Here is a 17587-nt window from a genome sequence, read left to right as displayed (position 1 = left end):
CCTTTTGGAGGTAGGTCATTCAGAAATATTCTCAACCTCAAACTTGGGAGCAGTCAGGACGTGAGGAAAAACACAAGCTGAATACCCAGGAAAGAGTCGTGAAGGGAGCCTGCACCCGCCCCGCCACCCGCTCCGCAGTACTAAGTAGAATGGAACTTACACCGCATGTCTATGACAAGGTTATGGGCCAAAATGGTTTTCTTTAAAGGTGTGAGATGTGGTTTTATTGACACGTTTCAAAAGAGAAGACTAGTTGGGAACACACAAAGGAAATTTCCCAGTATCATACCTTCCCATTAGAACTAGGAAGAGAAAGACTAAAAGGACGGGTATTGGGACACGTCCCAACATTCTGTGGCCCGGTCAGCCTAGAAGTTGGCCACTAAATAAATAACAAACAGGGATTGGACAGGGCCCACCGATCAAGTGCTTTTTAAATATCCTCCCAATATCACTGACTCTGGTTCCAGAATGGCCATGTGGCAAAATAGCAAAGACAGAAATACTCATGACTGCATGTCATGAAATGACCTCACCAAAGCACTGGGAGGATTTTCCCGCCTTACATTTCTTCTCGTAACCATGCATTAGCGTCTCGATTATTTTAAGATCTGCCAATTTGGGGCGGGGGGGTGGTACTCTGTCTTACCACTTTCGCCGCAACAGTAGTTCACTCCCGGCACATGATGAGCATTCAATCTGTTGGTTTTTCACTCTAGAATTCTCACTTCCAGCTGCCTGTGCTCTCCCTTCTCTCCAATCTGGTCCCAGACTGTCACCTGTCCTCCCTTCCCATACCCATTCTCTTTTCATACATTCTTGGATTTAAGATTTCTGGGCTCATAACACACATAACTCGAGACCCCAAGACGCCACCCAGTCCATTCATCCATTCTCCATCAAAACTGTTTATTAATAAGTGGGTACCATGGACCAGACACTGTTCTAGATGCTGGTCCATCAACCTCCTCGTCACAGAAACTTCAGTCCCAGCCACGAGTGAGTAACTCAGAACAGAACCTATGCTGCTCTTCAAACAGCAGCAGACTATTTCATAGCCTCTCTCAGTAACTCCAAGCAATGACCCAGATCTTAGGACAGAGTTTCCTCTGACAGGCGGATGTAAATTAATGCTCAGTGACACCACTGAGCATTGGAAAAATCCAATAGCCACCTTTGTGCCCTGGAAGCACAGATTCTTTTTTCTTTGCCTGGTATGACTATGGAGCCAAAATATAGGAAAAGCTTGATTATAAGTATGTAACTCTACATGCCTTAACAACAACAAAAAAGTCTATTTAAATTATACCGCTAAATAAATCAATAACCGGGACGCCTATGTGGCTCAGTGGGTTGGGCATCTGCCTTCAGCTCAGGTCATGATCCTGGGGTCCTGGGATGGAGTCCTGCATTGGGCTCCTCGCCCAGAGGGAGCCTGCTTCTCCCTCTGCCTGCTGCTCCCCCTGCTTGTCCATACTCTCTCTCTGTTTCTCTGACAAATAAATAAAATCTTAAAAAAAAATTTTTTTTTTTTTTAAATAAATAACCAATCTCTGTGGGAAGAGAAAAGTGGGCATCCAGGCCATTCCACAGCCTGAGGACACCGGAATGGGGGTGGGGGGCCTCGAAGGCCCTGGCTACTTCCCTGGGTGACTCCAGTGTACAACCAATTTGAGAACCACTTCTTTTGTGGAGACAATACAGGCTTTCACACCAAACATATCTGGATACTGAACAAACTTCTTAATTTTACCAGTTTACTTTGTCCATAAAATTGGAAGACTGCCTTGCAAGACTGTTGAAAGACCGCAATTAACGACGCAATGTGCTAGCACAAAGGTAAGTGTTCAACGACGGGGGCTATTATTACTGTTATTGCTTTTATTCTATCACTTGTATTCAGGGCTCTTCTGAAACTCTACCTCTGAATGGGCAGTTCTTTATTTGGGAGCCCAAGAGTGGAAAGCAGTCTGTTTGTAATATTTTTACCAATCACACCTGACTAGAAGGAGAGGCTGATTTCCCGTGTCCCTATATAACAGTCTTCATACAGGCCACCATTTAGGAGGGCGCCTGGGTGGCTCAGTCAATGAAGCGTCTGCCTTCAGCTCAGGTCATGATCCCGGGGTCCTGGGAGGGAGCCCTGCGTCAGACTCCCTGTTCAGCGGGGGGCCTGCTTCTCCCTCTCCCTCTGCTCCTCCCCCTGCTTATGCTTGTGCTCTCCCTGTCAAATAAATAAATGAAACTACAGGCCACCATTTAAAAAGAAACAAGAAAAATCCCTCAAGGTCTGGCTGCTTACTCACTACCTTTCTCCTGCCTCATCCGTACCCAGCTACACGCTGTCCCAGGATGGCCACTCCACACCTGTCCATCCGGACATGAAGCACAAGCCTGCTTTGATCCTTTTCCTAATCTGTCTTCTCAGGCGCAGGCCCCTCCTCACCTGAGCCCTGCACTTATCTGCCTGGGAGGACAGACTTGCTGCTCCATCTTCGCAAACTGCACGTGAACAAGCTGGTAAGACCCGCGTCCCGCCATCTATGGACCGTCACTCCCCGTGTCTACCGTGTTCATGGAAATCCATGAAAGGCCTCACCAGCTGCATGACCACCACCAGATACTCTCTCCAACTTTTTTATTAGTCCGCATACGGAAGGAAACAAGTCTTCCTCAAGTCAAGGGATAACTGTGCACTCCTCTCAGCCTACTCCATCCGTAAAGCACGTTCCCCACACACACATCCTCTTTCGCACCGCACAGAATAGGCTGGGTATCAACAACGCCTCCCACAGAGCCCATAACGGATGCCCTGACCCATATTTCACAAGCCCTGATGTACACAGGAAAGGCTCAGCTCTGAAAGCCACATGAAAGCACTCATAAATTTGAGGCGGCCCTAATCATCCCGTCCTTTTGCTAAGAAACCAGTTGGAGTACCACTTCAGACCCATTATTCTTATAATGAGAACTTTCCTTCTCAACACTCTGTCATATCAACCTAATCAAGTGTCACGACTAGTATTTACACTGAATTTTACTTTAATTTCAAGTATGTTTACCAACAAAGCGAAGGTGAACATTCTTTAAAACTAGTTGTCTAATAAAAATACAAAAGTTCATTATTTTTGTTCATTATTTTTATTAATCATTACAAAACTCAGCAGAATTCTCACGTGACTCAAACTCTGTGTATCAATTCACTTCAAAAAAGTAGAGCACAGAGACAAAGAAACTTGCTGATTCTTCTAGATACAGGTGATACTGTCCTCTCTCCAACTTTCTAATGACCTCCGCTTTTGAGAAACTCCTCTAGGTTAAATGTATGTAAGTCCATGCTTGCCCATAATATTACCGTTATTTCATTCTCTAATGGTGTTAAGAAATTTTTTTAAATGCAAAAATAGATTTCAAAAACTTGGGTTAGAAAGGGAGAACGAGAGTAGAGTCAAAGCTAATTAGAAATGCCCATAATGACAATTTCCTTTCTTAAAAGGACATTGTTCCAAAACGCCTGCCTTTATCTATCTCTCTCGCTATCCGTTGCTTTTCAGATCCTTCGCATCCGCACATTCTCTATACCGCAGGATATTTTCATCCTCCACAAGGTAGAAAGCTTGCCTGCCTCCCTGTGTTATCTGTCCGTGTTCCATTTGAATCCAATTTCCTTGCATTACCTCTGCCCAGGTCAGGGATGAATGGCTGTCAAATTCCCAGTGGAATAAAAAGAAAAACCCTTTCTTCCTGAGGCAGCAAGTTTCAATTCACAGAGCACATGGCTAATCTACATATGTGAAGGTCACGGCACTTCAGTCAAAGAGGTTAAGAATGGAACAGCTCACGTAAGGGGTTGTCTTAAACATCTTGGCATGATGCCCAACAAGTAAGATTGTTGAAAAGCAATAGATAGCTTCTGGCAGCAGTAAGGGGAAAAATATTTTGATCATGTGATGCCGCACACACTACCTAGTTTATTTCATGTGTGAAACTTTGCGAGTCCCTAAAAAATACCACATATGCAAATCAAATCCAGATTTCAGCCTTACCAGTGTAGCCAGGCTGGTACACCTCCTTCTTCATAAAATGCATTTATATGAAGTTTCTAGACGCACCAAGAATAAGACTTCAACATATTGACAACCAGTTGGCTCAAATATCTTAACAGCTGATTATAACTTCTTTGCATTACTTCTTCAGAGAACCATGAAACACCAGGAAAGGGTAGTTATAGACTAAAAAAGCACATTCCTTTAAGTTACCCGAATGTAACTGTCTTAAATAAAATTCATCTTCTCCTCCATTCTTCTCTCCCTCCTCGTTAATATGGAAAGCAATACAGAAAACTATAGGAACTTAATGCACAATAAAAGACAAAACACAAAATTGCTTTTCACGTTCTATCTTCACTAATTAATTGCTGAATAAAAGTAAAACGCTACTGCTTTAAAGTGCTCATACTTCTGACAAACGTCTCAGTGGAGGAGGGAAAACCAGGTCTTGCCACACATAATGTATACCAAGGGGAGAAACCAAGGGGAGAAACCAAGACTCACAAAGCACACTCCTGCCTGCTATAACCTGCACCTTCCTGAGAGCTCTCTCTGCTCAAATGAAAATGAAAAGGGCTGGCAACAAGAGTCGGGAAAGGGAAGACTTTCAAACCCAGCAAAATCATAACAAATGTGACTACAATTTTTAAAACTTTTCACCAGTTAATAAACTACTTCTTTAACACATGGAGAAAATTAATTAAAAGCAAAAGATCCATTTCACCAATTTGCAAGTTGTCTGCCTACTGCGAATTTCCTTTGATTCAAAATTTAAATTGCTCATGAAGCCAGAGTTATTCAATCCATGTTTCTAATTAAATGGTATAGTAGATAAAATAAAAATATTCCACAAACTATCTTATTTATTGTAATCGCCAATATTCACTGCGTAATATAAGGATATACCTCTACACTGACCAATGAACGACACAATGTGTAACGATTTTCAAAGATTCCCTGGATATCTTTTTATCTGGTAAAGTGCCCCTATACCAAGGTCACTAAATGTTGATGATGGTGAAATTAAAAACCCCAATTATCGATCTGACTTTATTTTTCCTTACCATTTAAAAAAATATGACTGTAAAGAGACTAGCAAATGACAGCAGACATTTTTCTAAAATGAAATTTTCTAAAATGTCATCAACTGCCCCATCACTCACTTTCCCTAAACACTTGGCAAGGTACAGACACATCAGGCAATAAAGAAGTGACACTGTCTGGACTAGAAATAACCTTCAAATGTTAACCCATTTGTTCCGAGAGGAAAGAATAACAGGCTGTTAAATTAACTTGTTAAATTAACTAATACAGAACCACATCTAACTCATCTTCATTCCTTGCCCAAGACAAAATACAATCTGTTGTTACTTTTTGAAAACAGCCCCTTCCTTGCCAGGTAGTAAGTACGTCGGCACTCTATCAAGTGTACTTCCTGAAACAATTCCATGGGTTAAGTCTTCTTTCCCATCTCTTTGGACAGAAGGTAACTTCGAACCTCAGGCAGGTGCAGTCACTTGCCCTAGGTCACACAGGTAGTCAACGTCCGGTCTTCCAGGTTCTGTAACCTGCTGGCTCCTGCCTTTGCCCCTCCCTGCTTCCATCTCCAGGCCTCCTCACTTGGTTAACTCAGTTAACATCTGCTCATTAACCAGGTCTCAGCTTGTTCAACCTTAGCTGGTGCGCAGAGCCTTGTTACTTCTCCCCCCACCTCGAGCTCATCTCTGCGGGATGTCCCACTAACATCAGGACTTCTCCCACTGAACCAGTAACGCTGTATTGTGTAGCACATTTATAGTCCTTAGTCACTGCACTGTCAATCCATCAAGGTCCATGTCCTTGTCACCGAGGAATCCACCATCCACCACAGTACGAGGTGCACAGGAGGCTCTTCCACAAACGTCTGCCTGATGCCTTGGCTCCTGCTATACCCCTAAAGCCCTAACACACAGGAGGAGGAGATTGTTCAATACAGTGAAGGTAATGAATATAATTCTTTTTTTTTTTTTTAACAAGATTTTATTTATTTATTTGAGAGAGAGAGGGTGTGTGTGTGACAGAAAGCATGGTCGGGAGGAGAAGGAGAAGCAGGCTCCCCACTGAGCAGGGAGCCTGATGCACGACTCGATCCCAGGACCCCAGGATCATGACCTGAACCAAAGGCAGATGCTTAACGACTGAGCTACCCAGTGCCCCAAATGAACTGAATTCTAAATCCTTCATGCTAATGACACTATAAAGTCATTGCTTTCGCTGAAAAATCCCCATAGGATACCCAAAACAAAATCCAAATTAAGATCACTCTCTCATCAATGTCACAGCACCTAAGAACAATCTGCGAGCACAGTGACCTTCCACATAAGACCATGAAACACTAACTGAACAGATTACCTTGAAACTGTTGTTGGAGATGTATAATATATTCATAAGGAAATTTTCAGTTTGGATACATTATCAACTACTCTTCAAACAGTTCTTAGATGATGCACTTTGAGGGATATAGTCTTTCTGCACAGAACGGCAGGAGAATAATGTAGCCATTCATTTTAATTTCCACTTTGTAAAACTCCAGGAGTCTATGATAATTCACCAGGGAAAATTATGGATCATATGTTATATTTACTCTGTGTATCTTAAGCACCAAGTGGTGCTCAGAGTAAGTATTTGTTCATAATAGAATTAAATTTTGTCCCTGATACTTTTATAAATCTCAGCATTAACAAGAGGAAGGAAGGAAAAAAAAAAAAAAACCTGTTCCTCTCTGCCTACATATTTGAGATAGGCCCTCGGCATGCTCAGCTTTGACATGGGCAGCTTTGACTACTGCACAGCAACCCTAAGCCTCCCTGATATGTAAATTATAATCTTGCTAAGGACGAAGTGTGACTCACATATTCAGTGAAGTTGAAACAGATGCAGAAGTAAGTTACTTAACCATGAAATCAGAGACCAAAGTCCACCCCTCAGAATCCCAAAGGCTAGTTTTAATTTTTTGAAACTTGTTCCTTTGCAAAAAGTACTTCCCCTAAAAAGCTAGTCATTTGGGTAGATCATGAAAGTGGAAAGGTCTAAAAAGTATCAGAAAGGAACAATTCTCAGAATTTACTGATTAATATTAAGGATGGGACACTGTGAGGCAACAGCTCAGACTCAACGACATCAGTCCGCCATGGGCTCCACTGGTCAACCAAAACCAATTCATGCAATTGCTTACAAGAGTGCCAATCTGTACAAAACTACATTTTGTGAGGGACACTGCGGTGGTATCCACAAAATCTGTGTATTTGCATAGGCCTCAGTTTATATTCACTGAACACGTCCAGGATCTAGTATAGTTTAATAAGATGTTCAGCGGTGCATAGCTGATTAGGCACTGTATTTTTTAAAATTCAAAGCAGCAGAGGATTTTGCAGCTGGGAGGGACTGGGGTCACCGAACTGATGGAGGCAGGGGCTTATCTGCGACCACACCCTGAAGTGCAGCAAGGCTGGGCAGAGAACAGGAACTCGGGGTTCACTATACCCTGGGAACACTGGAGGGAAAAGAAGAGGGACCATGTAACAATGGCACAGGATTTGCAGGCATGACTTCCGTGACAGCCCTGCTCAGCAGGCAAAATTTCATGTCAGGAAACTGAGCCTTGGCCGCATCTCAGAGAAAATGGGCACTCAAGCCTACAAGTGAATCAAAGTCTTACCAACTCGAAGCCCACGATCTTTCCATTACGTCAGGATGCCTTGTAATATATTCGCATTCTCTCATAAATCCTCATAATCACAGAAATAAACTAATATACAACAAACATACCAGCTCCCCTAGAAATATGCCTGCTTCTTCAGACAGATTCTTGCTCAGCAGTAGCAATGTTTTACATTTCTATTTCCAAGGTCATTTATAATTCATTGGGTAAAGTCAATTTATTATAAAAATTACATACTGAAAGCAGAAAATTTAAAGGATATTAAAACGGGGTTAGAGCTTGATATATATAAATATATGGTCCCGGGATCTTAAAATTTGCTTCTTAAATTTTCAGAAATTAGATGCCACATTCTAGACAAATTTTAGAATTACCAGTCATTTCAAAATAAGGCTATGAAGTACAGTGAGTGGTTTAACTTCTAAGATGCTCAGCACAAAAAGAAACAGGAGAGACTAAGAATTCTGGAACAGCCTCCACTAATCATCAATGCCTCGCTTTCTGAAAGGTTTATTTCAGGACCCAGAAGCAGTAGCTGAATTTACTCCTCAGCCAGCATACATTATCTAAACAGTTACCAAAAATACTCCAGCAATCCAAGTATCTTCCTAAATCTGAGCAGACTGTTTTAACTTTTCTCCAAGAGCCTATGTAATATAGAAAACTGAGAAAAAGAAAAAGGACCATTCTATATAAATTTCAAAGTGATTATATTTTTCTTCTTTTAGCTATTATTCTTTGTAGTGGGATCTTTATTTTGCTGTGGCACTAAGCCCGTAATTGATTGGTAGAAAGGGAAAAGAGTCACTAGCTCACATCAACCATATCACAACAATCTACAATTATTTGTTTTGCCAAAATCCACTCTCTCCCACCCAAAAAGCAGGCCGACAGACTGCTGACCCACATGGCTGCGATCTGCACTTTGTTTAAATGAGCCAGTTCTAAGTCAACGATGCCCAACATGCCAGGCCCAGGTTCAGGGGGAGCCAGGTGTGGCAGCATGTCTCCCTCCGCTGCGCACAGGGGCGGCAGCAGCGGTCCCCAGACCCCAGCCACCGGCAGCAGCTAGCACAGGGCTGATGACAAAAATGGGTGCTCAAAGAACATTTGCCAACTGATCACCGGACCAGATACTTAGCTAGCCTACACCTCAGAGCATACACAAATGCTAAATGCTTACCCTGTAAGAGATCACTGCTGCTTCCTTAAATCACAGTTCAATTTCTGTGTCCTCTGTGGACTTCAGTGTTAAGGTACACAACTGATCGTCTAAAGATCTAACTACACAGCAGCAGCAAGGGCCGCTAAAACACAATTCCAAATTTTACATACAGAATAGCCTGTTTCTAAGACTAGCCAGGATCCAAGAAGCATCCCTTTGCAGCTGCCTCTAAATTTAATTAAAAGACCGATCATCTTAATTTAGGAATTTTTCCACATACAAAGAATTTCTGCAATTTTGCAGAGGACTACTAATTAAAAACCTAAGGGGGAGCACAAATTTGGGGCCCAGAACACTATGGAAAAAGACACAGCATCACATGGATGTCTGCTCAGGCTTGGGGAGCTGGGATGGCCCAAAACTTAACACAAAACTGGAAAAAAATTAACACTGTAAATGATTTCCACTAATATTAGAAAGATAAAACCAGTGCTGAAAAGAGGCTAACATGCAAAAGATGAGAGAAGCAAAGGGGGGAAATGATCATGCTAACAGTTCATTTTCATGTCTTATTATCTAACCAAGTACCACGTTTTTCTCAACAAAGTATTCCAAACCTTTAAACAGAAAGTCTTCAGAAAGCTGCTTTTAAACTTTTAATGACCTGACAGTGAAACAACTTACCTACACAAAACACATTTCCAAACAGACCAAACCTAGGAAGAAGATCACCCCCAAGTTAGAAGTGGAAGGAAGTAGTGGCGTAAACACACACACACACACACACAGCATGAGTGCTGCAAGGGAACATCTGAGGAAGGGTTTACCATCAAACTATGAAGCAGCAAGACTGCTGGCTCTAGAAAGATTATTTTGCTTGCAATACACGTTAATAACTAACAATATGAAGGTCTGACATGAAGAAACTTTTTATTTCGGTTGGGAAGATGAAAAATTCTGGAAATGGATGGGGTGATGGTTGCACATCAGCATGAGTGAACTTCATGGCAATGAACGGTACACCTAAAAATGGTTTAAGTGGTAAATTTTATGTCACGTATATGTTATCATAATTTTTAAAAAGTATATGTAATTCTTTTGGCCTCCCATATTTTTAAAAATGTGGTCTAGGATTTTCTTCTGGATTTCATCAAATATGGCTTCCCTTCCAGAGTCACCTAATAAGTAATGACTTGTCTGATTCTCAAGTTTCACCTTTCATCAAGGCCCAAACAAGATGCTGAGAAGAGCATCCTCCAGAAGATGGTGAGGAGAAGCTGCATCGTGTTCAATTCAAAAGAACTGCCTGCTCTGACAGATCTCGCCCAGGTTCTGCTGCCACCTACCTAAAATAAGAGTGTCTATCGGTAAACCGGATATGCTTGAGATTTTAGAGCTTTGGTCTTTTTCCGAGCAATAAATATCATTCAAGGAACAAATTAATTTCATCATTAGTTCATCTGTCAAACTCAGTAGCCTTCTAATATTCTTGGCACCGATCCATTCAGAAGTGGGTTTGAAAACTGCCTATTGGATCCTACTCAAATAAGTAAATCTAGGGAAATCGTTTTCTTAGAATTACTCCAAGTTAATAAAGTCTTTGAAAACAGAACATGTTTGCTGAAAACTTACTGTGGAAGCCCATATTTTACTCTGATAAAGTCACTCAGTCACTCAATTAGGGTGAACTGTTTAGGTTAAAACTCCAGTGTGCATATACCAACAATTCCATTCATTCCTAGGTTAGCCTAAGGCAAAAGAAGGGGATACTTAAGGATACCTCAGTACCAATACCTGTATCATTTTCTTTCCACCAAAATTCTAAAAGAAAAAGTCACGAACGTATACCAAGTTTTTAGATCAAAATTAATTCTATCACCCAATTAAGCCAAAAAGAGCCACTTAGTCTTGTATAAATAACCTCCAAACTGTGAAAAGCAAAATTGCGTGACAGTTCTACATCTATGATATATGATATATATCCTTGGGGGATAAGCAGTTGTACCTGGTTCTTACTTGACCCCTCAGAAACACGGAGAACTCAAATAGGGATGCCTCGGCCTCCAGCACACATGCATGCACGCACACACGTACACACACACACAGCGAGTATGTGGCTCTACTTCACATATCCACAGAGAGTCTACACAAATCTCCAGATGAAGAAAGAACACCTTGGAAAAGGCCAGAGACCAATACCTACCCCATTCCAAAGAGGCCTAGATGTGGAAGTGGCCCATAAGTATAAACAGTGTTATAAAATGTCATAAAACATTTTAACAACCATTTTGAAAATCTAATTACTGCAAAAAAAAAAAAAAAAAAAAGGAATTTGAGTTTTATTAACATTCCTTGTGAGCCCCCATAAATCTGTTGTCTTAAGTGATACACAACAGCTCTTTCAAATATAAATATAACCCTCAAATTTACAAATCTACACACAGGCCAAAATGAAAGTGACACAAGTGAATTATTAGTTCCTTTTCCTCAGTGATGGATCAAAGTACACAGATCCTTTAACTGAGCAGTGCCATTCTTATAATGAGAAAAACCTCCAAATTTAGGGCACTGGGCAAATGCTTATACAGTTCCCAATACAATACAGCCAAAATTTACATGTCCCAATCAGTCTTCAAAGTAAATACAATTTCTGAGGACCCCCCCTCAACAAATTTTAAATCAAACTACTCTCTTCCTAGGAAAGAACAGGGTATAAATAAACAAAATGATCATCTTTTCAGTTTGCCTATCATGTTGGTATCTATCTACTGAAGCCATTTAAGCTACATTGTGCCCCAAATTATAAAGTGATAAAGTCCATGAATAAGAAATAGAACTTAAATTCGACCCCATTCTCTTACACCTGTTTACTTTAAATATGTGTCTGATAAAACTACCAAATTTATTAATCTTTCTCCACATGGTCTTACATTTTCAGAACTGGTCCTCAAACCAGAATTAATACTATTTTCATACCAGAGTGAAGATGTTACTCTGTCAATCCTAATGAAAGAACATGCTATTTAGAGCAAAAGTACATTAGTGTAAGTGTCTAAGGGTGACTTGGATTATTTCCATCTCCACAACACACTTGTGATACTTCAGATACAATATGATGCTGGGGAAAAATGAAACAAGTAGAAAAAGCCCTACCAAAAATTCATTCCTAAATATAGATAAAAAGCAAAACCAAAGATAAAAGAGGATTTAGGTTTCTCACTACAGACCCAAGGTAAGAATATGATGTTTCCTAGAACATACTTAACAATTTTGTATTAATATAAACATAAATTTAAGTGATAACTGTCTTAAAGAGTAGTTACTAAAAAAAAAAAAAGAAAAGAAAATGTCAAAACTAAGTACACAGAAATAAGGATATGCCAAAAAAAAAAAAAAATTTTAAGCCATGTGCAATTGCATTCCAGGTAACCTAGGAAAACAGAAAACTCTTAAACATTTTTGTTATTTTTTTTTTTTTAAATGAAAGGCCTTTTCTATAACCACAGTTGCCAATCCTACCTTCTCTGACGACAGAGCAGCCAGCCAGCCAGCTATATCTCAGCAAATATATCAATTTAGGGCACAATAATTTCTTTACAAGATTTACAACATCAGATAGGCTAAAATTTCATTGGGAGGGGAAGTGGGGAATGATGTTATGCTATAATGTATCTTATACAAATTTTAAGGTAATCAGGAACCAGTCTGTAACTTCCTGCTTTGTAAGCCAGCTTAGTCGCTTCTTTTAATGGTAAATAAGGCTTTTTTTTTTAAATTACATGTATTATATTCTATAAAACTAAGGCTAAAATAAAATAAATTGAATTCAGCACAAATGCAGACATTATAAAATCTAGGCTCCGTGAGTAGACCTCAGTACTCCATTTGAGACTGCTCTACCTCCTTTATCTTACAAAAACCCAGTAACAAACTGTATCATAAAATGGCTTATTTCACTTTTAAAAAAGACCCCCCAATACAATATACACATATATTTTATTTCCAATATAAAAACATTTGCCACCCAATATAAACCATTCCTAAAATCAAAAATGAAACTAAATGTGCTAAAGCCACAAGAAAATTTCATCATTTAACAACGTGATTTAACAGTACTTTATGGCCTATAATTACATAGTAATTTAGTATTTTGGACAAATAACTATTTCTTATAATTATCCTAACAAATACTAAATAAAAACTAGCCTTCCAAAAAGGAAAAATATAAAAAAGACACATTCCACACGTTACACAGCAAAGTACCTAAAAGAAATCTGTGAATCTAGGTCATATACCCGGCATTTTTCTTCCCCCTCAAAAATAAAAAACCTATTCCCAAGGGTCACACTGAGGACATAATGGATTCACTCTCATTCCAAGAAAACAAAATACTTAAAATGATTGGTACCATTAAGAAATAATACTGTAAAGTAACAAGGACCTACATAATACATCTGCCTCTATCATCCTTCCGTTCTAGTTTACAAAGACGTGAATTTTAAACTATCCCTTTAAAAGAAAGCAGACAAAGTAAATGTTTTTAAAATTAATTACATGGGTTTATTTACACAAGGCTTCTCTGTGTTTTTACTTGTGTGAATCAAAGATAAAAACTGATATCACAAATTTTCTACCAAGAGTAGAAAAATATATTTTCATTAAAAGTAAAACTCCAGTAACTAAAGATTTAAAAGTAGTGGACACTAATGTCCTCAGCTAGGGATTCACATGATTATCTTGTTAAATTCAGTCCTGTATTCAGTCTGATGTGTCTCTCCTCTAAGATATGGTTGTTATTAAAATATACCTTGCTAATAAAATAAATAAGCTGAGTAAAAACATGTATTACAACCACTGTTAATTCCTAACAAATTAGAATTTTAAAAACTTTCACAGCATTTAAGATGTCTACTGAGAGAAAGATTAGTTGGGAAAAACACACCCAGCACAGCTTGCATGTGATAGTTTCCCTAATACCTGTGTAAGCACTTCAAATAAGGCTCACATCACCGAACGGAACAAAATAATCAAGAAGAGGAAAAAAAAAAAAATCCTAGAGCATTTCTATATTTCCAAACCAGAAGCAAATATAAAATAATTTTTAGTATTTCACAAGACTATCCATTTTTCCCTGACTGTTGTATACAAAATTAGTTTCCTCACTTTGTGATTTTTAACCATTACGTCAATTTAACTAAAATTCCTCATCCACAAACATCTTAAAACAATGAGAACTGTTAAAACACACATTACTAGAAATACAGCTTTATAACAATACAGCTTTAATCTTGTTATAAAGCTCATTAAGTATCACTGGAAGAAACTGTTGCATCTCAGAACCTGGAAAATTTTAACGCCATAATTTTTAATTTTAAACTACGTGGGCTGACAATTCATTTCTTGCACAGCTTAATCTGTAAAGGGCACTTTCACAAAAGCTTTACAAATCCAAAAACTGGTAAAATTCTTGGCATAATTATTTTTCAATTGCCATATCCTCATCCTACATTCAAAGTCCGTGATAGATGCATGTCCACGTTAGGATTGCCAAAGATCTCATTTTGTAAATGCCCAGTGTACTGGACACCAGCATAACGTTTTCAGTATTTAATCCTCTTATTAATAACTATGATTCATAATAACTTAAGCTTTAAATAATATTCAACCTTACATCTGCTTGTAATAGAGCTCAGTTATTATTTGTGGCAAGAATTTTTGTGACTGTACTGCTCAGCACTTCTATTTACATCAGCAGTGCTAAATGCCCAATGGTGAGAGGGGAGCCAATCAGATGGCAGATTAGATGTCAACTCAGAGGCAGCTGTCTGGAGACTATTACAGCCAGTTTACCTCCACAATTCAAATTCCAAACCTTGCAAAGGAGATCAAGTCAGTCTTTAGGCTCAGCCTACGAGCAAGAAACAGCAAGAGTGCAGGACACTTCCTAATAAAGCTGTAGGACCTGGGTGACAGCAAATTAAAGAAAATTTAAAGAAAATTCAAATAAATCCGATCCAAAAAGATCAATTTTCACTGGTCTGCTATTTTCCTGGACTCGCTGAATAAAATGTATGCCTGATCTATGATCAAAATAAGTTCAATTTAACCGGAATGCGTCCCTTTAACATAGCCTATCTGTTGAAGGTGACTCCTTTCAAGTAGCCTGTAAGCCAAATAATGGATTTCCTGGCTATTCCCAGGAATGAATCGATTTCTTTTAGAATATTTTACCTCCACGTCGTTGTAAATTGGGGTATTATTTTTGCTACGAAGCATTCCAACCCAAAGCTCGCATCGAGTATGTCTGAATAGCCGGGGAAGAACTACGAAAAAACACTCGGTTGCCACAAAGCTAACCTATTTTTCCTGCCTTCACCTTGCAGACTAAGAGGGAACGCGGTGGGGTAGGAGGTAGGACAAAGTTCCTCATTCTTTCCCAGTTAAGGCTTATTGCTGGAGCTAACCGAGAAGACCGGGTCAATATCCCTCCCCAGACCGTACCGGCCGGGAGCGCCGATTCGGTTACAAAAGCCGCCCGAGCCGTCCCCGGCCCCCACACCGCTCGCTCGAGGCGCAGTCCCCGGCTCCGGACGCGCGGCTCGGAGCCCGGGGTGGGGTGGCGAGGCGGGGGTGTTCGGCGGCCGGCCATCCCAGCGCGCGTCCCGGCCCTCGGCGCGACACTCTTGCCCAGGCCCCCGGGCCGCGCAGTCGGACGCCCCCCGCTCCCCAGCCTCCGGGGGAGGCAGCCGCGAGTTAAAATGGCTTTGGGCGCCTCGCCCCCGCCTCCCCCCCAGTACAAGACGCAGAAAAAGTACGCGGAAAGAAAGAAACTAGGGCTCGAGGCGCGCGGCGAGGCCGCCGCGGCGGAAGCAGGCCCGGCCGGCGCGGGGGTTACCTGGGATCTGCCCATGGTCGGGCCGGGGGTGCCGGGGCTCATCGCCGGGTGGCTCCTTTGTTGCGCGGCCGCCCAGGCCGGGCTGGCAGCGGCGTACTGGGCGCCCATGTCCTTGCCCAAGCCCATACCCGCGGCCGCCTGCTGGCCGCCCGCCGCCGCCCCCGCCGCCGCCGCCTGGGACTGGGGCTGCGACGGCGGCGGCGGCGGTGGCGCGCTGGGGCTGCCGTAGTCGGGGTAGCTGCCTCCGTAGCTCCTCATCATGGGGCTGGGCGAGGTGAGCAGCTGGTTGAGGGTCGGAGTGGCCCCCGACGGGTGCTGGTTCTGCCCGGCGAAGCGCTGGAAGCCCCCAGCCGCTGCGCCGGCGGCCGCCTTGCTGAGGCTCGCGGCCCCGCCGCCCCCGGGGCCCATCATCATGCCGCCGCCCTGCTGCCGGGGGGAGCTCAGCACCCCGTACCCCGAGGACGAGCCCCCATAGCCGCCGCCGCCGCCGCCGCCTCCTCCTGCTGCTGCCGCCGCCGCCGCGGCCGCCGCCGCCACAGCTCCCGCTCCTGCTCCTCCTCCTCCTCCTCCTCCTCCTCCTCCGCTGCCTCCTCCTCCTCCTCCTCCTCCTCCGCCGCCGCCGCCGCCGCCGCCGCCGCCCGCGCTAGGCCTGCTGTAGCCCGGATAATGGTTGTACTGGCTGTTGGGGTACCCTTCGTGGGAGTTCTGCAGGGGGTCCATGCTGTTGGGGGCTCCGGCGGCGGCTGAGGCAGAGTGCATCATCCCCATCCCGGGGCTTTGTTGTCCGCCATGTTGATCAAAGCAAGGCCCAGTGCGGCCGCCGGGGCCGCCGCTAGCAGGGGCAGCGCTGCCATAGTAATTATTAAACTCCGAGACGGCGGCCGGGCCGCTGCCGCCGCCGCCACCGCCGCCGCCGCCCCCGGGCACGGCGACCGGCGACTGCTGCGCGCCCAGGGCGCCCAGGCCCGGGTGCTCGAACCGGCCGCCCGCCGGCTCCCCCATCTTGGGCGGCGCGTCGTCCTCGTCGCCCGGCTTGCTCAGCAGAGGCTGGCCCGGGGGGTCGGCCTGGCTGCCCGCGGCACTGTCCTTGGCGCCTCCATGTTGCGGCTGCTCCATGTCGGGACCCGGCTGAGCCACGCCGCCGCCCGCGCCGCCGAGGCTGTTGTTGTTGGAAATGGGATGTTGCTGCTGCTGCTGCTGCTGTTGCTGCTGCTGCTGCTGCTGCTGTTGCTGCTGCTGCTGCTGCTGCTGCTGCTGCTGCTGCTGCTGCTGGAACTGGTTTAGCTGCTGCTGTAGTGCGTGGTGGTGGTGGTGGAGGTGGTGGGCATGGTGGTGGTGGTGGTGGGCATGGTGGTGGTGGTGGTGCTGCTGGTGGGGCGGTGCGGCGGGGGCTTCGCCAACGGTTTTCAGTTTGTGGTTGGGGAGCAGCCCCGTCTCCATAACCGAGCCCGGGCCCGACGAGGAGGAAGAGGAGGACGCCGCCGCCGCCGCGGAGGAGGAGGACAGCGCAGCGGCGCTTCCACCCTCCTTGAGAGCCGCCTCGGAGCCGCCGCTCTTGGCGCTGTTCGTGCTGGCGGCGGCGGCGGCCGTGCTCGCGTTATGGGCCATGTTCAGTTCGTGACGGGGGTGCAGGGGGTGGTGGTGCACATTATTCAGGCCGCCGCCGTCGCCGCCGCCCCCCAGCATGGGTCCCGGTGCCGCCGCCGCCGCGCCGCGCGCCCCCGCCTCCAGGTCCCGGGCCCCGGGCGCCGGCCGCGGCCCGGGGGGCGCCCGCCGCT

General features: G+C 43.8%; 1 protein-coding gene across 7 annotated transcripts in view; it reads right to left on the bottom strand.

Annotated features, from left to right (window-relative positions):
- The window catches only part of ARID1B (AT-rich interaction domain 1B), a 429044-nt gene extending 411494 nt beyond the window's left edge, over nucleotides 1–17550 (bottom strand). For 6 of the 7 annotated variants that reach the window (XM_032836429.1, XM_032836425.1, XM_032836428.1 and 3 more), the window contains exon 1: nucleotides 15810–17550. In XM_032836429.1, coding sequence (XP_032692320.1) covers nucleotides 15810–17495 — 1686 coding nt within the window. In that variant the 5' untranslated portion in view covers nucleotides 17496–17550. The remainder of the gene's footprint in view (nucleotides 1–15809) is intronic. The other variant, XM_032836427.1, reaches the window with a different exon arrangement.
- Nucleotides 17551–17587: the final 37 nt, after the last annotated feature.

The sequence above is a fragment of the Lontra canadensis genome, unplaced genomic scaffold (assembly GCF_010015895.1).
Source record: "Lontra canadensis isolate GAN:19392208 unplaced genomic scaffold, GSC_riverotter_1.0 scaffold92, whole genome shotgun sequence".
Classification (NCBI taxonomy): domain Eukaryota; kingdom Metazoa; phylum Chordata; class Mammalia; order Carnivora; family Mustelidae; genus Lontra; species Lontra canadensis.
This window is presented reverse-complemented; position numbering and strand designations above follow the sequence as displayed.